Genomic DNA, 22,425 nt, shown 5'->3' on the forward strand with positions numbered 1-22,425 from the left:
AAATGAAATTATTAAATTAATATTGTAGGTGGAAAACATGAAACACTATTAAAAAAAATTGAAACATAAATTACATAACTTTAAAAGAAGTATCGATCCTTTTTATAAAAAGTATGGACACTTTAAATATAATAGGTAAAAATATGATGTAATAGGTAGCGCTTATATAATGTAATAGGTATCGTTTATATAATGTAATAAGTAGTGGTTATATTGTAAAGTGTCTATCATTTTTATAAAAGTGTCCATAATTTTTTCACTGTCGAAAACATTAATTTAAGGTTATCTTTTGAGTGAGTTTTAAGATATTAATTTAGTAATTATAGGCGTCTAATGATTTATTTTTTACGTTACGATATATATTATTATTAAATTAAAAATTCTAAATAATATTTTATAAAATATCAAATAATCAAATAATTTTTTGTGCAAATAAAATTATTAAATTAATATTGTAGGTGGAAAACATGAAACACTATTAAAAAAATTGAAACATAAATTACATAACTTTAAAAGAAGTATCGATCATTTTTATAAAAAGTATGGACACTTTAAATATAATAGGTAAAAATATGATGTAATAGGTAGCACTTATATAATGTAATAGGTATCGTTTATATAATGTAATAGGTAGTGGTTATATTGTAAAGTGTCTATCCTTTTTATAAAAGTGTCCATACTTTTTTCACTGTGGAAAACATTAATTTAAGGTTATCTTTTGAGTGAGTTTTAAGATTTTAATTTAGTAATTATAGCGTCTAATGATTTATTTTTTACGTTACGATATATATTATTATTAAATTAAAAATTCTAAATAATATTTTATAAAATATCAAATAATCAAATATTTTTTTGTGCAAATGAAATTATTAAATTAATATTGTAGGTGGAAAACATGAAACACTATTAAAAAAATTGAAACATAAATTACATAACTTTAAAAGAAGTATCGATCATTTTTATAAAAAGTATGGACACTTTCAATATAATATAATGTAATAGGTAAATTTACAATATTATTGGTATAAATATACTGGTTTACTTATAAAATAGGTAAATATAAGCACTACCTATTACATTATATAAGCGCTACCTAGTATGTTATTGTACTTTATAATATTTCTGGTTAAATAATATAACATGACCGGTATAAATTTTAACTGGTCACTTATTTAACCAGTCACACCGTATATTAACCGTTTTTTAGGCGCCGCACAGCAGAACTACCCCTTGGGATATACATTGATTGTAACTGCACTTATAAATATACTTTTAAAAAGTGAAAAGTAGGGAACTGAAATTTGTAAGATCAGTAAACCCTTCATCCAATCACAGTTCAACAACACAAATTTATATCGGTAACCATCACTTGGAGATATGGGTTTCACAACATATTTTGATCCGTGGTTGATAATTATTACACCGAAATAATTAAGAGTGATATGCTACCTATGAAAGTTACTTTTTTTTCCTTTTGTTTTTTGACTCTCCGTTTTGAGTAGAGACCAAAGTGCTAAATAAGTCTTTTTGGTTTGAAGTTTTGAAGAATGAAACCTCTGTCCTTTTTCACTCCACTTCGATTATATGCAAGAAAGGGTTTGACATGCTTTTGCTTTTGAAGTTTTTACAAACTTTCTTTCACGTCTTTTAACTTTGATCCTTCACTTTCTTATGTTGTACTGTAGTAGTATATTTGTCAATAGAATGGCACAATCAGAGTCCCACCTACCCACTGTAGGTTGCAGGCTTGAAAATCTAATAAAAGTGCTTGGTAAGGAAACTTGATTCCTCCTTTCCCCATGTTTCTCGGTTGATGACTCCCACTTTCATGCATACATGCGTACACATAGACACACACGTTTGAATCTGCTTAATAAGTAACCATGTCCCTTAAACAAAGCATTGAGTATCGAGTTTTGTAGATGAAAAAAACAGCTTTGAGAGAGCTTGACTCAAGAAACAGAATCCAACACAACACAAACCCGGAATTATTTGGAGCCCTTTAGGATACTCTCAGAACAAAAAAGATGTTTCAAATTCTATAAGGTTTTGTATTCATCTATATTGTCTTAGTACTAGTTTTCTTTGGTATTCATCTATATTGTCTTAGTACTAGTTTTCTTTCTGAAACATAGAAATCCTACTTTCATTGGCATGCAAGGCAGTGAATTGTGGATTTGGCAAAAAAAAAAGGGGTTAATCTTATTTTACATGTTTTTGTTGTTGAACAATACCCTACACCATAAAGGTAAGAAATGATGAAACCCAGCTTAAAAAGTTGAAAAGTTGATTAGTCCACAGAGAAGATTACTCACCTAATACTAAATTGTCTTTCCCCCTTTATTAGATGAAATGATGTGATCTGGGTAAATTGGACCGGTCAACAAGGATCACCTTTAATTCAAGCATTACTCAAACTGGATTCAGCCCTAGGTTGAACTTTTAATTACTATAGTATACCATGGAAATAGTGTTGCGACATTTTGATGCAAGTTTTTAATTGTCTATTGATTTGTTGGCTGAAAACTCATGTTTTTGTTCGGCCAAATTGGTTTAAGCAGAGCCAGAGAAAGCTGTCAATGAAGGGCTCAGTTAAGGATAGGAGTTCCCTGCCTATGCCTGGACCGTTGGGTGCTTGAGATGGGTACACAATTAATAACCATTGTCTTTCTGGCAAATGCATTGGCAAACAAGGCTAAAACACTGGGTTTTTAGACTAGGGACAAGTTCCATTACCATGCTCCAAGATAACATGGCATGCTATGCTACAACTCTACAACCATGGTCATGGATGATTCCCCAAGTCAACTTGTACAATTTAATATCGAGCTAATTAAACAGGATCAAAACATTAAGAAAAACTTCAAAAATATAACCCCATTGAATAAATTATTTGGTACAACAAACCCTCGTTTTTTAAGCTACAAACATACAATTAAACGGCTACCAGTTTAAGGAGAGAAAAAAAGGATTCAGCCTATTTCTTAAGTCCTCTCTAACCTTCACAAAAGCCAAATCTTGTTACCATCACATTGCTTGTGTAGTAAGTAAAAGAATCCTGTTGTTGGTTATATTCATATAAATTAGGAATTATTTTAACACCTGAATAAAATCTTACCGTATCTTTTGCTTCTCTTGTGAGCATCCAAAGCTTAATAGTACAGATTACATGTCTGTTTTTTTAGTTATTAGATGATATAAATATGATATAATGCTGAATTCGAAGAAGAAAATATTAATAGGATACATGGAACACAATCGTAATCTTTGGCATTAGTAATAACAAGAAGGACCAAACTCTAGAGATGTCCATAATATTCAGATGGTGTTATGTATCTGTAAAGAGGGATCAAACCCGAGATTAGATGCATAAAGCTTCACTTAAAAAGCAATAGCTTTGATGGTTGAGTGGTAGCCTCAATTCTTACCAGATGTAATGTTAATGGAAGAAATGAAGTTTATAAAAGCCAATGTTTTTCAAGAAAAAAAAATGTATGATAAAAAGTCCCAAGAAGTAACCGGGAATAGCAGGTACCAACATGTTACTAAATGAGAATACTGTTAATAAAAGGTCAATCTTTTCTTTTCTCTCTCTTCCACGCTTTTGCTTCTTTTCTTCACTTCAGTCTCTGAATTATAGATAATTCTAATGTAGAGTATACATCCAATTCTCATTGATCGAACCCCTTTTTTGTTGTTTCTCTTTGAGTTTCTGATCGAATTTTCTGGGTCACTATCCCTCATTTTCTCGGGAAAAAGGAAAGAGGAAGAAAGTATGGAATTGGCAGCAAATGTGTCAGCTTTTTTCGTAGACGAGTGACTGAAACAACACATTCAGAAATAAAATACTACAAATTCTTTTGAGATAATTGAAATGAGAAGCTCTTTCTCTCTCGTTTTTCACAATGCAGAATGGAATCTCTGTTTTATCGAGGTTCAATTTGAATTCTTTGTGTTTTTTTCTTACCTTTAAAGTCTGAACCTTTAGCTCCTGCTTCTTAAAATTGATCTCATTTTTGGTTTTTGTGTTGATTTTAGGGCTTTCTAGCTGGTTTTTGAAGACTTTGAAGGTAAACGAAATGTGGGTTTGGCGTGGTTATGAGAGATAGCTCTGTGGGTTTTTGAGGATTCGAGTTTAGCTTAGAGTGGGTGATGGAATTGTAAATTGGGGGAAGTTTTATAGGGGTGAAAATGGCTAAAAGCTGAGATCTGTTTTGGAAGCTTTTAAGAGAATCGTTGATGATTGTGTGTACTGTAAGTTCAAAATATCTATGCAATTGTGTTAAAAGTGGTTTAAGCTTTGGGTTTACGAGGAATGTGATAATTTACTGATTTCATTAGTGAGTTTTGATAATTTTGAGGGTTGTTTAGGCAATGCTGAGAATTGGACTGAACTAAAGAGCTGAAAAAGTGGGAGCTTCTGTTTGCTTTGAGGTTTATAAAAAGCTTATATCTCTAAAATTAGTGTTGTTTTCATAGATTTCTTAGACCATGTCTGGTGCTCCGAGATTGAGGTCCATGAATACGGCTGATTCCGAGCCAAGGCCCGTACTGGGACCTGCTGGGAACAAGGCAGGCACATTGAGTTCAAGAAAACCAACTTCAAAGCCATTTAGAAAGATTGAAAAGTGTCCAGCTGAGGCCACTTTAGCAGAGGAGAAAAATGGCCTTCCTTCGCCTAAAGTTAATTCTCTTTCCCCAAAATCCCATTCTGTTAGTGTCCCTTCAGTGCTAGGCCGCCACGAACAGTTATTACATTCTAATTTTTCACTAAATGCCTCGTGTTCCTCCGATGCTTCCACGGATTCATTTCACAGTCGAGCATCTACCTATGGTAGGTTAATTCGGTCAAATAGTGACAGAACTAGGAGGAAGCCGTACTTGTCAAGTCCAAGGAGTGTTGTTTCTGATGGTGGCTTGGATTCGCCGCCCGATGGTTCACATCAGAGGAAGAGATGTGCTTGGGTGACACCAAATACAGGTTTGTTGTTGTGGCCTCTAAGGCTCTAATTCCTCACTGTGTTACGATTGATTTCTATGTTGTGTTTAACATTTTCTTCCGGTTTCCCCAAGTATTAGGGTAGAGAAAATTCCCTGCACGAAGAACATCTTCTGTATTGTTTATACCTTTTCTAGCCCTTCTATCCCAAAATTGTAGCATTAGGTTAGCTTCGATTAATACGGTCACATCTACGACGAAGGATCAGCATCTAGCCAAATGAACCAACCAGGGTGGTAACTTCCATTATGATCGCCAAACTTTATTGTTTTTGTCGGACTTTATGATTTAAATCGAGCAATAGGTTAAATTGCCTTGGAATTTATCTTTCCGACTTCATCTACAATCTGTTTACTCGATATCATTACGTTTGAGACAGTTGTTACCGAGTACATGATATGGCATTAATATCATAAATGCAAATTGGTTATGCATTCATATGTTCAAGCATCATATTCAAAAATGAAAGAATGTCAGATCCAATGCTTTAATTTGCTCTTATTTCATGTTTTTATTGACATAGTTTTGTTTGTTGGGATCAGATCCGATCTATGTTGCTTTCCATGATGAAGAGTGGGGAGTTCCGGTACATGATGGCAAGTATGTGATCTCGATATTATTGCCTGCATCTGGTTGTCGTTGATTAAATGATTACGTCTGATGAAAAAGAAGCATTTCATTGAACGCTGGTTTGCTTGAAATTATTGCTCATATGCAGGAAATTGTTTGAGCTGCTTGTACTTGCGGGTGCATTGTCTGAACTTACATGGCCGGCTATCCTAAGCAAAAGACGCATCTTTAGGTAATTTTTTCCACACAGAAATTCGATCTTACTTCAGTTGAATAACCAAACTCGTTCTGAAAGTGTATCTCTTATGCAGGGAAAGTTTTGAGGATTTTGATCCCATTGCCGTATCGAAACTGAATGAAAAGAAGTTAATAGCACCTGGTAGTATGGCAAGTTCCTTGTTATCGGAACTAAAGCTGCGTGGTATCGTCGAGAACGCACGCCATATGTCCAAGGTAGATAAATTATCGTTCTTATTTGCTCCATTTTTTAACCTTGGTAACAACTCAGCATGAAAATAGTGCTCCAAAATCACTTGTTAGCAGCACTTGCACATAACAGTATAATTCACAATTTGATCATGTATATTTATGTTATGGATTTATTTATGTACAATTCCAGGACAGCTTTTTTCGTTTAATTATTCCTATCTATTAGATGCCAGCTTGATTAGCTGGCAAAATCGCAAGTCATCACTCTCCATCATGAACCGGTAGCCCTCCTTTGCTCAAGTAAAAGTACCATAATTGCACTGTCCATAGTGGCTATGATTATCAACACAACTAACTTTTTGCGGGTTTTGATAATGTCAGGTTATAGATGAGTTCGGGTCATTCGACAAGTATATCTGGAGCTTTGTTAACCACAAGCCTATCGTTAACAGATTCAGATATCCTCGTCAGGTCCCGGTTAAAACTCCGAAAGCAGATGTCATAAGCAAAGATTTGGTAAGAAGGGGTTTTCGAAGTGTGGGGCCAACAGTCATCTACTCTTTCATGCAAGTCGCCGGAATAACAAACGACCATCTCACGAGTTGTTTCAGATTCCAGGACTGTATAAACACAGTGGATGGAAAAGAAGCAACTAGGACCAAAGATATGCCCGAAGAGGAAAAATCAGATAACATGATTGAATCAGAATTATCCATAGCTATCGATGAATTTTCTCTTAAGAATGATATTGGCACGCTCCAGGTTCGATCATCAGTTCTACCACATTGACTGATTCACTGCTCTTTTGTGTAGTAACTATGGTGGTTTTGTGTATAAAGTTTCATGAACAACTATGCATACTGAATTTTCTAGATTGTAGATCTAAAGTAAACTAAATTTAACTGATGAATGTGCTGCTTGATGGGGCCTCTGTCGTGGAAGTCTTAAAATATTTACATTTTTCTTGTCCCTTGTATAGTTAGAAAGCTTGGTAATTAGAGATGAACCCCAACAACAGAAAACCAGATTCGCCACCGGATCTGTCCCTATCAGATTCTTGACTATATGCTAATAAGTGGGGGTTGATCGAGTGTGGATCGATTTTATTTGTTAACCCTGTAAGTTGTTGGGACAGCTAAACCTACACATACAACTCCCGTTTGCTTTAATGGATGCAATAATGGTTAGTGGCAAAATGATAGTACGTCCTAGAAGGACCTTGTGGAAGGACCCCATCCAAAAGGGCATGCGTCTATTGTACCCAATATCACTAATGATGTAGGGTCCCTCTGTTTCCTACTGTTATTGACATTATAATGTCTTGATGGATGTTTTGTCTGAAAATGGCTAGAATACTTCCAAACTCTACCTATTTACTCCTATTATGCTTTGCACTAGATCTGATTGGTAACCACTAATTTTTTTCTTGCAAACATAAAGCCTTGTAAAGGGATTTGCATTGGCTAATGCCTAATATCAATTCTCATCTCATCAAGCCATACATATCTAAACTTTGGGTCAAAGCCACAAAAAGGCAGACAGATTTTTTTCAGTGTATTGTTTTTAATTATATCATATATGCATAGCTAAGCTCTTAAATGCTGTAGTTGTAACCCTTTAACCCAACAAATATGCATGCCTAAGCTAAGCTCTTAAATTCCAACTCATGTAACATAAAAAGAAAAGGAGAAATTGAAACATGGTTCCAACTAAGGAGACAAGAAAAGGGATAAAATCTATATTGTTTCCACAACTATAATAACCTTGTTCCTAGCTCCTACTAGATTGAGAGGGGATACAACAGAAAAGCATACAGCAATGCTTAAGGAAAACTAGAAATAAGAAAATCAAACCTGACCATTCAGTATTTATACAGACATGCCAGATATTAACAACACAAAAGCTCCTTTGAGTTCAGCATGGCTTTATTTCAAATCCAAAACTCAGAAGTGTTCGAGCTGATTCGATTGCCTTCTCACCTCCTAGATCTAGGGCCTCACCAGTTAATTCACCTTCTGTACCTACTGACCACTGGGTTGATGTAACTTGGCTTTGCCCTTCATCAGTTTTTTTGAGTTGTAAGTTGTTCATAGAAGCAGGTGCAGCAGCGGCAACAAGAGGAGCATTTGGTTGGCCATGTCGCTTCTTGGGTACGGGCATGTCATGATCATGAACACCTTTATATGTTATAATGACAGCATTTTTATTATCTACAGCTGTCTCAATATGCTTACGTACAGGACACCCGGCAGAAGTGCATCTATAGTAGTTCCTAGAAAACATTCATCACTTAAAAAATATGAATATATCCAATAGAATGCATACAGACTCAAGTAAATTGGCACATAACAATCGAGTTAAAGAATGAACTTGGAAGGATCAAATTGGTCAAACAGAGAATTAACAAAATAAAAAGAGCAGAAGAAATGCAGGCTCTTGAACAATAGCCTAAGAGAATATTTCTCATTGGTTTGGAACAGTTACAGATGCGGCACTGTCAAAAATTGGTAAAGGGATAGTTGTTCTCCCTAGAGATCCTGGGTTCGAGTAGCTACATTTGCAAGGTGTGTGCATGTTACTAATTGGTTAAGAAAATTACCACCTTGTAATCACCCAGACTATTCAACAAAAATTGTTAAACAAATGAACCAGACATCTTTGCAAATCACTGTAAAAAGTCGTTGAGAGAAAAAGCAAGGACAAAGGCCACTGGAGCTTTTTAGTATAAATTCCAAAAAACCTCTATGATACAAATGAATGATTTTTCTAATATTTCAATAAAACAAAGACATGTAAACATTGAGGGTCGGGTCACATACCACAGACACAAAAGAAGCAAGCTACCATAACATAAAAATTACAATGGAGACAAGGCTAAGTAGTCATAAGGATGGGGTAATGGTTTAAATGGATAATAAGAAAAAAAATGAGAAGTGAACAGGCACCTGGGATTAGAATTTCCTTTCACCATTTTCTGGCCATATTTTCGCCATCTGTATCCATCACCTGAAATCCCTACATCACTAACTGCATGGACAACAAACTTAGGTTTCTTCCAAGTTTTTAGGACAGAATCAGAACAAACCGTATTGCTTTTCTTCATCCTGATTATCAAAGAGAATAAGAAACTATTAAAACGAGACTCGCGGACTGGATGCATGTACACATACGTGTCTATATCATGAAGCAAAAGAAAACAAAGGCAAAGAGAAGCTTACAGGAATGCTTCCCGTTTTTTTAGCTCAGGTTCACTATTAAGCTCTTCCTTCACTTGCACATTGTCATTTCCATCAGAGCCACTTGAACATGGTCTTTTTCTTTCAGGATTCACAGTTGTTTCTGGTACAGATTCTTTAGAGGATGTGAATGGATCAGAATCGTTAAGTACTTTGATGGGCTGGGCTGTAACAATATTGTGTGAAGCATGTACACTGGAGGATACTTTCTTACTTTCCCTATGCGGGTTATTTTTCCGTGGCAGTTCATGACTATGCATGCCTTTATTAACAATCTCTATTACATGGCCAGTGTCATCCGAACATTCTATCTTTTTGGCCTGACAATCAGAGAATGTGCATTTGTAATAACTTCGAGAACCTTTAGGACTTTTCACTTGCTTCTGACCATATTTCCTCCAATTGTAACCATCAGATGCAGGTCTCTTCACAATGGGAACAACAGATACCATTTTAAGATTATAAGATTTTTGCTGGTTTGCTTCTGGCGCAGATGCACCATTAACTTTCTGATCTGAAAGGCTTTGTTCTTGTAGAGGTGGAGTGAGAGCAGATGATATACCTTGTGTAACAGAAGTTGGTGATAGTTGTGCCAAAGAAGTTGGAGAAACAAATGATTGAAGCTGATTTTGTGTAGAACCTTCAGCACTCTGGATGGCCAAAGTAGTGGAACCTTCCCGGTGGGCTGTGACAACTTTCTCCTAAGAAATTAAACCAAGATGAACTCCATTAAAAGAACAATTCAATCACAGAGAAATTTAAGTGTACATGCCCTTTTCTCATTTCAGGCATTTTCATAATTTGTTCTATCTGAGAGGAACTCAAATGGTAAGACAAGCAGATTCGAGAAAAATTTAAGTCCATATAGATCTTCGGACATCACTGCACTTGTTTTGAAGAACTGATTCAATGATCTAACTAGAAGAAGAAGACGAAGAACATAAATAATGACTAAAAGAGTAAAAATCAACAGAATTTGAAGTTATAACTTATAAGTGCCAGAGCTCTGGCAAGGATTATCAAATGTTCGCAGGAAATGATTCTGCGTCCTCTTCCCATTTGCCACTGGCTTTATACTTTTGGCCTCCGTTTTTACATTTAAAGTTAAATTCAATCCTTGTGTTCACAATCAATAACCTACAAGTTTCCAATAAATTTCCATTAGTAAATTCTATTGGATTCAAGATGACAACTTTTAACAACGAAAGAACAGACTTCATATGAGGTCCTACTGCATCCTATAATTCAACTATACAGAACCTATAGGGGTGTATTAGCTGGCTACTTGTGCAAGCTAAGATAATCAACAAACATTAAGAAAAAAATTTAATCCTTAACTAAAAGTCATTATTAAAAGCTAACCTTAAATTCAGCTCCTTCCTTTGGTTCCGAGTTAGATTTCACCGGTAACCCTGAGAGATCACCATATACTCCCTCATTACAATGCAAACATTTTTATTAGAACTAAAAAGGAGCTTGCTTTATTGAGAATTAGGAAAAAATAATATTTTTCCCATAAAACACACTTAAAAAGGATCTCACCCTCAGAACGATCATCATTCGCCAGAGTTTTCAATTGAAAATCTCTCAATCCAGTATCACTCGAAAGCGCTGTTCCAGCACCGTCTGACTCAGTGACTCGACTCACTCCTTTTTCCTCTTCGTCCTCCAACTCTTCCTCTTCTTCTCCATCGCCCTCTCCTTGAAAATCGTCGTTTTGGTGTTCCTCGTGTCGTTTCGTGTGAGGTGCTCGGCTCTCAGTCTCGGCCATGCCCGATTTTTCCTCGGCGAAAAAGAGTAAAGTAAGCAAACAGTTCGTATTCTTTTTGTTCTATTTTTGTTTAAAGATTATTAAATTACGTGTCAACTTATTAATTTATTGTAATTGTTCTATAGAAATGTATAGATTTTTTTAATTATTAAAATAATTTATTAAAGCAATATTTACCAATGGAAAACCTAGCGCCGCAGGAGGATCGCCTATCAAAGAAGGCACGCAGACTTGACGAAGAGCCACCGGATGCAGGCGGCACTTCTCCCAACCATATGGATATCGAGGCGATCAGCAAAGCTGCCCTAGAAACTTCGCCTGGCCCAACATCCTATCGTGATACTCTGTTCAAAGATAATCACACGGATCATTCGATTGAAGAAGAAATAATGGATGAGGAAGATGTCGAAGTCTTTGAAGACGATGTCGTTCGTGGTGTCGTTGAAGGTTTAATATCCATTGATTTCTCCGACCGAGTCCAAGCCATGGCCAATAAGAGTTTCGATCAGACTGTGGTGGTGAAGCTACTTGGGAGGCGTATTGGCTACACAACCCTTCGGAATAAATTTTATGATCTATGGAAACCATCTCAACCCTTTCGCCTCATGGACATAGAGAACGATTACTTCCTTGTTTCGTTGCGAACGCGATCAGATTTCTTAACAGCCCTCTCCGATGGTACATGGACAATCTTTAGACATTATTTGATTGTTGAACCGTGGTCGTCTGACTTTTCCTCTTCACAGCTATTTCCTCGTCGAATTGTGGCATGGATCCGACTCTCGAGATTACCGGTAACTCTTTATAAACGTAGTCTCATCACTGAAATTGGCGAATGCATTGGGAAGGTTGTTAAAATCGACTACCAAACAGAAACAGGGCGTCGATGACACTTTGCGCGAATGGTGCTGAGCGTGGATCTGGGAAAACGCTAACCTCGAAGCTCTTAATCAATGGTCATATACAAATCGTTGAACATGAATCACTGCCTACCATCTGCTTCTCTTGTGGCCGATACGAACATGTTAAAGACATCTGCCCTGAAAACACAATTGAAGACCAACAAGAATATGATGCTCTAAAAGAACAAGTTACTGAGGCACAATTGTCGAATGCCAACCAAAAATCCAAACCCTTCGGACCGTGGATGGTCATTGAAAGAAGGCAAAGGAAAAACTTTAAAAAACTTTCTACGGATAGCGAGCGAAATATGGAGACTAATGGCTCGAGATTCAATCCTCTATATGAATCCACCGATGATGCAAATGCTACTGCCTTTGAACAGCCAAACCAATCTTCAAAATCCAACCAGGCTACTCATCCTCCTTCTTCGACACCTCAAGCACAGTCGAGTAAAGCACGCTCCAGCGATCATCATGCTGCAAAGAGCAAGACTACAACTCATGTCCGTAAACCTTTAACGATCCCCAAGGTAACTGCTAGATCCTCCAAAGGTTACTATGGGCAGTCAAGTCATCAACCCTGCCAAAATACTGTGGAACCACGTGTCTCAATACTAGACAGATCAAAATATTTGACTATCGTACTATCGGAAAACACTAATCCGAACACTACAGATGATATCATCTCGCACGCCACACAAGGGAACTCCCAGCACAAGTTAATTCTACGTAAGCCATCGGATACAAACCACACTCAAGTAAGTTATGAACCTCATCTTTCTACAGATGGTTAACTCACTGATCTTGTACAATGTACGAATGTCATACAGAACAATTGCATTGAAAGCTAGTCGGTTCCCATGCTGGAATGATATGGTTTTTTATACTTACCTCTCATTATGGTTGTTAAACTAATAAGTTTGAATGTTCAGGGGTGTGGCCATCCTCGTTTTCTCACAGTCTTTCGGCAATATTTGCGTGACTTTAAACCAAATTTAGTAGCTATTTTCGAACCTCAGATAAGTGGTGGCAGAGCGGATGTTTTTATCGCTGTCACCGGGTTATCTCGCTCTCATCGTATTGAAGCAACAGGCTTTTCAGGTGGCATATGGCTTTACTGGCATGATAAAATTCAAGTGGATATACTTCTTAATCATCTCCAATTCATCCACTGCCGTATCTCTACCACCCAAGGAAATTTCTCGACTCTAGCGTCATTTATATATGCTAATCCAAACTCAACAAAGAGAAAGTTGCTTTGGCCTCATCTTCAGTCCCTAGCTGGGTATATTACCACCCCTTGGGTCATTTTGGGAGATTTTAATGCCACACTTACTACTTCCGATAGGAAGAATTGTGCGACTACTACTCGACCTTGAAGATATTTTCAGGATTTTGTTTATGATTTTGGTATCCGTGACATGGGATTCCAAGGTCCTGAATTTACATGGAACAGGGGATTATCTTATGCTCATCTTGATAGAGCTTTATGTAATAGCAAATGGGATAAATCGTATCCTGAAACAGCTGTACACCACTTACATCGAATGCGGTCTGATCATAGACCACTTCTCCTTTGTGTCGGCAGCCCTATAGCCAATATTCGCCCATATCAATTCAAGTACTTCTATGGCTGGTTACAACACGATGACTTTAGTCGAATGGTGGAGGATAATTGGGTAAACTCTGAGACTTTTTCAGCCACTATTTCCCATTTAACTGAAGCATCAGATATATGGAACAAAACAGTGTTTGGTTATATCAGCACAAAAAATAAGATTATTATGGCGAGACTTTGATGAGTACACAGAAGCCTTAATAGATTCCACTCGAATTTCATTATCAATCTTGAAGCCGAGCTCCTCATCGAGTTAGAAAAACTCTTAGATCAAGAGGAAACACTTTGGAAACAACGATCGAGAGTCAATTGGACTGCACAAGGTAACCGCAATACAAAATACTTTCATAGACGTGTCGTACAATAAAAGCGGAAGAATCGAATCATGTCACTAAAACTCCCTTCAAATGACTGGTGATATGACACACATATACTCAAGGAAGAAGCAATTAATTATTTCATGAATATTTATGCTTGTGATGAGGAAGTGGTAGGAAAATTCCCTATTTCAAGATGTTTTCCGGTAATTCCAGCACATCTGCAGGGCTCCATGGCTATCACTCCAAATGATACGGAAATTTTGAAGCTCTGAAAGATATGACCCCTCTAAAAGCTCATGGCCATGATGGCCTACATGCAAACTTTTTCCAGAAGCAGTGGCATGTGGTGTCTCATTCTGTTTGCAGCATGGTTAAAAAGGTCTTTGCAGGAGGTAATATTGAAGCCGATATAAATAAAATCGTGATTGTTTTAATCCCAAAAATAGAAGCTCCAGTAACTTTTGCTGATTTCTGCCCTATCAGCCTATGCATTGTCATGTATAAGCTCATCACCAAAATCACCGTTCACCACATTAAACACTTGATGCCTATCTTAATCATGTCAAATCAAACGAGTTTTTTCGTTGAGCGCTCTATTACAGAAAATGTTATTATAAATCAGGAGGTAATCCACTCTATGCGGCGACTCAAGATAAAACAAGGTTGGATAGAAATTAAAGTGGATCTCGAAAAAGCTTTCGACCGTCTCCGATGGGATTTCATCCAATATTCGCTCACTGACGTTGGCTTCCCAGTCAGCACCATCTGAGTCATAATGCATTGTATCACTTCGGCCTCTATGCAAATCCAATGGAATGGTGAATACACTCCAGATTTCAAACCACAGCGGGGTATCCGACAAGGTGACCCACTTTCTCCATATCTATTTGTTTTAGCAATGGAAAGACTCGGTCATAGCATTCGTAAATGCGTCGAAGAAGGAGATTGGAAAGGCTTCTCTTTTGCCCGATAAGGACTTCCCATTAGTCATTTATTTTTTGCTGATGACCTTATGTTATACGCAAAAGCTTATCTTCCTCATGCTAGGCAAATTGAGAAAATACTCAACCAATTTGGACACTTTTTAGGACACAAAGTCAGTAAACAAAAGACTCATATATACTTCTCGCCTAACACTGTCACGGAAACGAAAACTGCCATCCTTTCATGTCTTGGGTTCCAAGAAGTTGACCATATGGGCAAATATCTTGGCGTACCGGTCCTTCATAGTCGTATGAAAGCTACGGATTTTGACTTCATCTTCAATAAATTCATGGGTAAATTAAAAAGTTGGGCAGCTCAAACTCTTTCATTGGCAGGGCGTGTTACTCTGGCTAAATCGGTCCTTTCAGCCATACTGACTTATTTTATGCAAGTCATGTATTTCCCAAAAAAAGGTTTGTGATAAGATAGAATCTGCGACTAGGCACTTTATTTGGGGCTCTGAACCCTCCGGAAGGAAAATATCCTTAGTTAATTGGCCTACGGTCTGTACTCCTATTGATAGAGGAGGGTTGGGTTTAATACGTCCTCTTGAGCAGAACAATGCTTTCCTGATGAAGCTTGGTTATTCTATTATGGTAAAGATAACTTCTTACTGGGTCCAATTACTTAGACAAAAATATAAAATCCAGGATGCTCATCCTTTATCCATTGAAAGACACATATGCACCCCATTATGGCGAGGGATAGCAAAAACATGGAGCCAATTATCCTCATGTTTGGTCTGGTCGGTGGGAAATGGAGACACCATAAACTTTTGGAATGATGCTTGGGTGCCACATTTTGGACCATTATACATTTATGCACGAGCTAACGCACATGTGCACCCAACTTAGAAACTACACAATTTCATTGATGAACAAAATCATTGGGACGTAGAGGCGCAATCCCAAGTTCTTGTTCCAGTTGTCATCCCTCACGTACTTAACGTTCGGCCTCCTGAAGCTACCGATATATTCGATGCCTTGGTCTGGAAATGGGATCTTGAACATCACTTTACGATCAAATCGGCTTACACTTTTCTCATGGAGGATAGTTGGTTCGGGAAGAATAATGTTTGGAAGAATATTTGGTCGATCACCACTCCTCAATGAGTCCGCATGTTCATATGGCTTGCTTATAAAGAAAAGATCATGACAAACTATGAACGCGAAAGACGAATGCTGGTAAATGACTGCTCATGTGCGACTTGTGGCGCATCTATGGAATCAGTAATTCATGTATTGTGTGATTGCTCACCCAGCCGAAACCTGTGGTTGCGTGTTGTTCCACATTCCGCATTTGCTAGTTTCTTCGGTGTTGATCTTCAATCATGGATCACACAAAATATTCAGAAGCAACAACCCGTAAGTGATGGTGATCCTCCTTGGTCCTCCTTTTTTACTGCTCTTATTTGACACATCTGGAAGCAAATGAATGACTATGTTTTTAAGGGTGCCACTTACAAAACAGATTCTACAATTCACAGTAGTTATAAATGGGCAAAATGCTATGCAAATAGCTCCAAAGTCCCTGTTATGTATCTGGTACAGCATGTGACAAATCCAACACGGTCTCCACTACCCCGAGGATGGATGTGCTTGAACACGGATGGTGTAGTGGCGACACTCGATTAGCGAGGCTCAATTGGTGGTGTTATCCGTAACTCTAACGGAGAATGGATTACAGGTTTTACAAAGAATATAGGAACAACATCGATACTTCACGCCGAACTTTGGAGCATTTATGAAGGTCTTCTCATTGCAAGAAACTTGGGCATTCACAGGCTTTGGATCCAATCTGACTGCAGTAAAGTAGTCAAATTGGTAGGAGAAAGTGGTTCAATCGACAACCATATTCCATTGCTTCGCGCAATTCTGAAACTTCGACAGTCAGGATGTTGGGTGACAAAAATCCAATGGATTAGTAGGAATGGAAACAAGATTGCCGATAGGATGGCAAAGCTAGCTTCGCGGCAACATTACAACTTGGTTCACTTTAACTCCCCCCGGATGAGCTAGCAAACCTTCTAGCTTTAGACGCTGTTGTTGCGCAGCAAACTGATGAGAGTATACACGCATAGCCTACTGTTTTAGGCTTCTTTCAATTCAAAAAAAATTATTATTAGGGATAACATCTTATTCCACAATACAAAGATTTTTATTTTATTTTATACATATTTAAAACAGTTATATTAACGAAAATAAATTATTAAATTAATAATAAGAAAATATTTATTTAAAAAATAAGAAATTAATAATAAGAAAATATTTATTTAAAAAATAAGAAATTAATAAGAGAAATGTTTTATATGTATAATTATTTTTTATAGAAATTATATATATAATCATTAAAATTGATTATATAATTTCAATGTTAAATTAAAAAAATATCATTTTTACTTAAAGTTATGAGTTCAAAATAGTTATATAAATATTAATATAATATATATAAATTATTAGTCAAATAGGAGCCGTAATTTTTATAATATTTAAATTAAATTAATTGATTTAAAAATTTGATAATATTATTTATTAAAACATATTTATAATAAATAATAAGAAAATAATGCAGAAAATAATATAACATACTTAAATGAAGGTAACATCCAACTTAGAAAATTAAGAGAATTATAGGTAAATTTAAATGATTAATAAAAAAAATCAATAAAAGGCATGTACCATTTGTACAACAAAATCGAGGTCCAAGTAAGGGTGTTCATTTTTTCGAATTAACCGACTAAATCGAATTAGTTCAGTTAATTCGGTCGGCCACCGAATTAGTTCTGTCGATTAACGATTAAGAAAATTTTTAGAATTCGGTTAACGGTTAATTCGGTTCGAAATCGGTTAATTAACTGAATTAACCGAAATTAAATTTTAAATATATTATATATAACATATAGACTCAGGCCAAATCATTTAACACTCAATTAATAATTTAAGATCTAATAACTTTTAAACCTAAATCAATATTAATTAATTTAAAATTCTATATAAAAATTTTATTTTATAATTATATATTATTTAAAATAATTGTAAACTGTTTTTTGAATTAAAAAATATTTAATTTTTATATAAATTATAAAATAATTAATTGTGTATCTATGATGTAAAGAGAGATGAATTTATAACATGACTTAAAAACAATGAAATACATTAAAATGTAAAACTTAAAGGAATTAAAGTATAAAAGTATCGAGGCTGGAAGATTATGCAAGATCAAAGACTATTAGCTTTTAATTTTGCATTTGACCCTATCTGTGATAATCATTTTACTTTAAAACCAACCAAATACAGGTTTGATAACAAAGATCAGCACTTCTTGTTTAGTTGATCATGAACAATTTCAAAATCTGTTTTTGCACATGTTCGTATTTTAGGCAAAAGTTGAAGTGAAACTTGAAATTTCCTGGCATAACAACTCCTAATCAATTCAAGGAAGTGTATTGCTATGTTGATGATACTCCCAATCTCATTATCAAAGCATTGTCGTTCAAAAACACTAATTGACATAAAGTGGGGAACTATTGGAGCTGAAGAATGAATACGTAAAAGCTAATTCTAAGCATGTCTCTATGAAATAGTTCCAAGTAAAAGACTATATCCTATATTTGGATTAAAAAATTGACCTAAATCAATATTAATTAATTAAAAAATATATAAAATTTTTATTTTATAATTATATATTATTTATATTAATTGTAAATTGTTTTTTGAATTAAAAATATTTAATTTTTATATAAATAAGAAATTTTTAAAAAATTTCGGTTAATTCGAAAATTAACCGAATTAATCGAAATTTATTCGGTTCGATTAATATTTTTTAAAAAAAAGTTTGGTTTGGTTAACGGCTAAAGAAAAAAAAGTTCAGTTAATTTGGTTAATAGTAATTCGGTTCCGTCGGCCATCGAATGAACAGCCCTAGGTCCAAGTTATGAGCATGGAATCTTTGGTTTTTTGGGTCTAATATCTCAAATGGTTAATTATTTAGGGTATTAGACTAATATGGACTTTATTTTAGAAAGTACAACATTCTCTAAAATGAACATCGAACTCATCACTTTGAGGTGACGAGTTTCTGAAGATATTATTTTTAAATTATTCTTGTGATATGGACCATTATTTTACTATCATTAAAATGACTCGTTACTTCGATAAGACGAGTTCGTTTAAAAAATATTTTTTAAAATTACAAAAATAAAATAAAATAATATAAATTAAAAAAAATTAAGTGAAACTCGTCACGTCGATGTGACAAGTTCCTTCCAATTCAAAAAAGTAGTTGTTGGTCAACGATTATATAGGCAACTATCATGGCCAATGGTAACTTGGAACTCGTCACCTTAAGGTGAGTAGTTCGATCAGATAAAATTTTAAAAGAAATAAAATTAAAAAAAAATAAAAAGTATTTAAATAATTGGAAAAATAAATATTTATAGAAAATTTATTTATATATCCTAAGTTCTTGACGATGTTGCGGAGTGATTGATTGATATTGTCGCAGGGCTCGTCGAGTACGTCGGGGTCGTAGGCTTTGATGGTCGTCGTCGTCTTACCGAAGAGGTGTACTTAACACACTCTGTGATCCACCTTCGAAATATAGTGATGTATTTACGACATTTGAAGTCATCATTGATGTAACTGCTTCGACTTGGCTTCTACTTTGTTGATCATATAGATATGGTCCCACTCACCTGCAACCGTATATTCTATCGAAGATACTTAAGTGTATTGCAATGCATCCCATGAACCTCCAACCCAATTCGGTCGAGTCTTGAGTAAAGTATGAAATAAATGATATAAATCGAAACTAGCCTGACATGCATAATAATACTCTTCAGCTGCAGATGCTGAAGTGGAAGAATATGATGATGTTTTCTTCTTTGACTTGGCGCATGTGGCTTGATGATGTTCCCATTATCCCCTCTCTTTCGGTGTCGTGAGATATGATTTCCAACTTGCTTCATAATTTCTGATATAGTGAGAATAGTTGAAATCTAGGTCCAGCGGTGTAATATAGATGTATATAGCATGTTTCACTGGCCAATTTTTGGTATGTTTCCCACGCTATATGGATCGCGTTCATATAAATCATATGCGTAAGAATCGGCTAATGCGATGTAAACTATCACATCACTCTATCAGCAACGTGCCACGCAATAATTGCATAATGCAATAACGACATCACAACACACTATAAGTATGACCCCTCAAAAAATCCCCTTGGCAATAACTAGTTGATCTCCTCGTCAACATACGGAAGCCAAGAGAACTGTAAATATTAAATATCAAAATGAGTATATATAAAGATAAAAAGATTCAAAAAATAAAAAATCATATGTCATACCATACATCAACCAGCGATGTCCATCCTCATCTGTATATCTCGTGCAGTGGCACCCGTCAACTTCGTCTCAGACATTTTATGACATCATCTAAAATTTTAAAAAATATTATAAATAAATAAAAAATAAATAAATTTATGAAATTAAAAAATCATAAAAAAATAATTACCTTGCAGCCAGAGGAAACTCGATATGGGCTATTGTAAGTGGCGTCATAAATGGGAATCGATCTCAAGCCCACGACTGTAGCAGTATCAGACAGCTGGTTACATCGGCTTTTCGACCCGACTGGACAATTGAAGCCTTGCAAAGCTCTCGGTACAGAAATACCAAATTCGCTGAGCCCCAATTGGTATTACGACACATAGCGAAATCTTCCAAATATCGCAAATACTGAGTGTGCACCAAATTACCAGATTTTATCCGGTAGTAATACCCTTCCGATTAGTTCGATAAGATATGCTCGAGACATGAAAATAACCTCCTCCTCGATAGACTCGTCCGTCACTTGAAATTCTGATTCCAACCATATTATCCATACCCGAAAGTCGTTGATGACATCAAATAGTGACCATTTTCCCAAAACTTAGTAGACCAACAAATGTGGGGTCGTACATATTCTGACTCACCACGAGGCTCAGTTCACAGGAACACCGAGTTGGTAAGTGACGTCTTCCAAAGTAATCATCGTTTCACCACTCGAGAAGTGGAACGTGTGCATCTCGGGCTGCCAACGCTCGACTAGAGCGCCAATCAACATCGGGTACAACTTGAAGTCACGCACAAATATGGCTGGAAATAGACCAGATTGTTGCAAATATATCACGGTCCACTGATGTTGCTCTCCGTATGTCACCTGCGCTTATAATATTCCATTCATCATCCGACCAGGGAACAATCGACGAAACATGGACGTTATCCAAACTTAACATATATTCTTGAGTTGTCATTTTTTGAGATTTTGACATAAGGTATGTTTTTTGTATTTTTTTGGATTTAGGGTTTGGTGAGAAACCAAAACCCCAAACCCCTATTTATAGCCTTATATCCGACGTCTATAAACAGCTAGTTGGGAAAAATATCAGGCCATGACCGTTGCCCTTATAGCCATTAACTAACGACTACTTTTTTGAATTTGAAGGAACTCGTCACCTCGACGTGACGAATTCTACTTATTTTTTTTAAAATTTATACTTTTTATTCTATTTTATTTTTTAATTTTTTAAAAAAATATTTTTTAAACAAACTCATTACGTCGAAGTAACGAGTTATTTTAATGATACTAAAATAATAGCACACATGGGGCCCATATAACTGGGACAATTTAAAAAAAAACATCTTCAAGAACTCTTCACCTCGAGATGATGAGTTCAGTGTTCACTGTAGAGAATATCGTAGTTTCCAAGATAAAGTCCATGTTGGCTTAATACATTAAATAATTAACCGCTTGGGGGTAATGGGCCAAAAAAAAACCTGGAATCATCTACTTTTACCAACAAGCCCAACGAACCTTGCATTGTTTGCTTCATTATTTTATTTGTTTTTACATTCATAAATGGTTTAAGTATAATATATATTCTAATTATTAACATAAAAATATGACGATTTAAATTATGTAAAAAAAAATAAAAATTTTGAGCATACATTAACAAATACAAATATAAATGAGGCTCGCCTCAAAATTCAAAAACCTTAAGTTATTAGTAAATATTAGAGGGGTAAATGCACAAAACATTTGATGAATTGTTTGTGAATCGTTTGTATGACATTCATTTCTTAAATAAATGAATATAAATAAAATTTTGATATCCATTTAATAAATAAACGAAAATGAACAAAAATATGTTAGTTTCTTTTATATTCACGAATAAACTCGTTTAAAACTTGTTTATTGGCTCGCTTATAAGCATGATTACTCGATTCTCCTTTTTCTTTTACTTTTTATATTTTAAATATTGGTAAATGTATGAAATAAATTATACATAATGTCACCTTTTAAGTTTAAAATGTTAAGCCAACGGAGTTTAAGGAATAGTGATATAATTTCACTGTCTACAAACAATTAAACATATAAACGAATATGCACCCAATCATTAAACGAATATATAATGAACATGTAAACGAATGAAATACAAACACATTCAAAATAAATCAAACCACCACAAATATAATCTTATTTATTTAAATTCCATTTATTTACACCTATAATAGATGTATGTGAACAATAATCAAGTAAAAATAAAATTTAGGGT

General features: G+C 35.4%; 2 protein-coding genes across 2 annotated transcripts; one reads left to right on the forward strand and one right to left on the reverse strand.

Annotated features, from left to right (window-relative positions):
- The first annotated feature begins 3,542 nt into the window (after window positions 1-3,542).
- On the forward strand, window positions 3,543-6,956 carry LOC120141363 (probable GMP synthase [glutamine-hydrolyzing]). Its single transcript, XM_039156261.1, has 6 exons — window positions 3,543-3,934; window positions 4,039-4,981; window positions 5,542-5,599; window positions 5,718-5,801; window positions 5,881-6,022; window positions 6,380-6,956. Exons 2-6 carry the CDS (start codon window positions 4,492-4,494, stop codon window positions 6,785-6,787), a joined length of 1,182 nt encoding a protein of 393 aa, XP_039012192.1. The 5' UTR covers window positions 3,543-3,934; window positions 4,039-4,491; the 3' UTR covers window positions 6,788-6,956.
- Window positions 6,957-7,690: 734 nt separating this feature from the next.
- On the reverse strand, window positions 7,691-11,056 carry LOC120141362 (probable WRKY transcription factor 32). The gene is made up of 5 exons (XM_039156260.1): window positions 10,777-11,056; window positions 10,597-10,646; window positions 9,217-9,935; window positions 8,944-9,102; window positions 7,691-8,270 (listed from the first exon to the last, which is right to left on the reverse strand). The coding sequence occupies exons 1-5, from the start codon at window positions 11,003-11,005 to the stop codon at window positions 7,913-7,915; spliced, it is 1,515 nt and encodes a 504-aa protein (XP_039012191.1). The 5' UTR covers window positions 11,006-11,056; the 3' UTR covers window positions 7,691-7,912.
- Between the last annotated feature and the right edge of the window lie 11,369 nt (window positions 11,057-22,425).

Source organism: Hibiscus syriacus, unplaced genomic scaffold, assembly GCF_006381635.1.
Source record: "Hibiscus syriacus cultivar Baekdansim isolate YM2019G1 unplaced genomic scaffold, ASM638163v2 tig00110796_pilon, whole genome shotgun sequence".
Lineage (NCBI taxonomy): Eukaryota > Viridiplantae > Streptophyta > Magnoliopsida > Malvales > Malvaceae > Hibiscus > Hibiscus syriacus.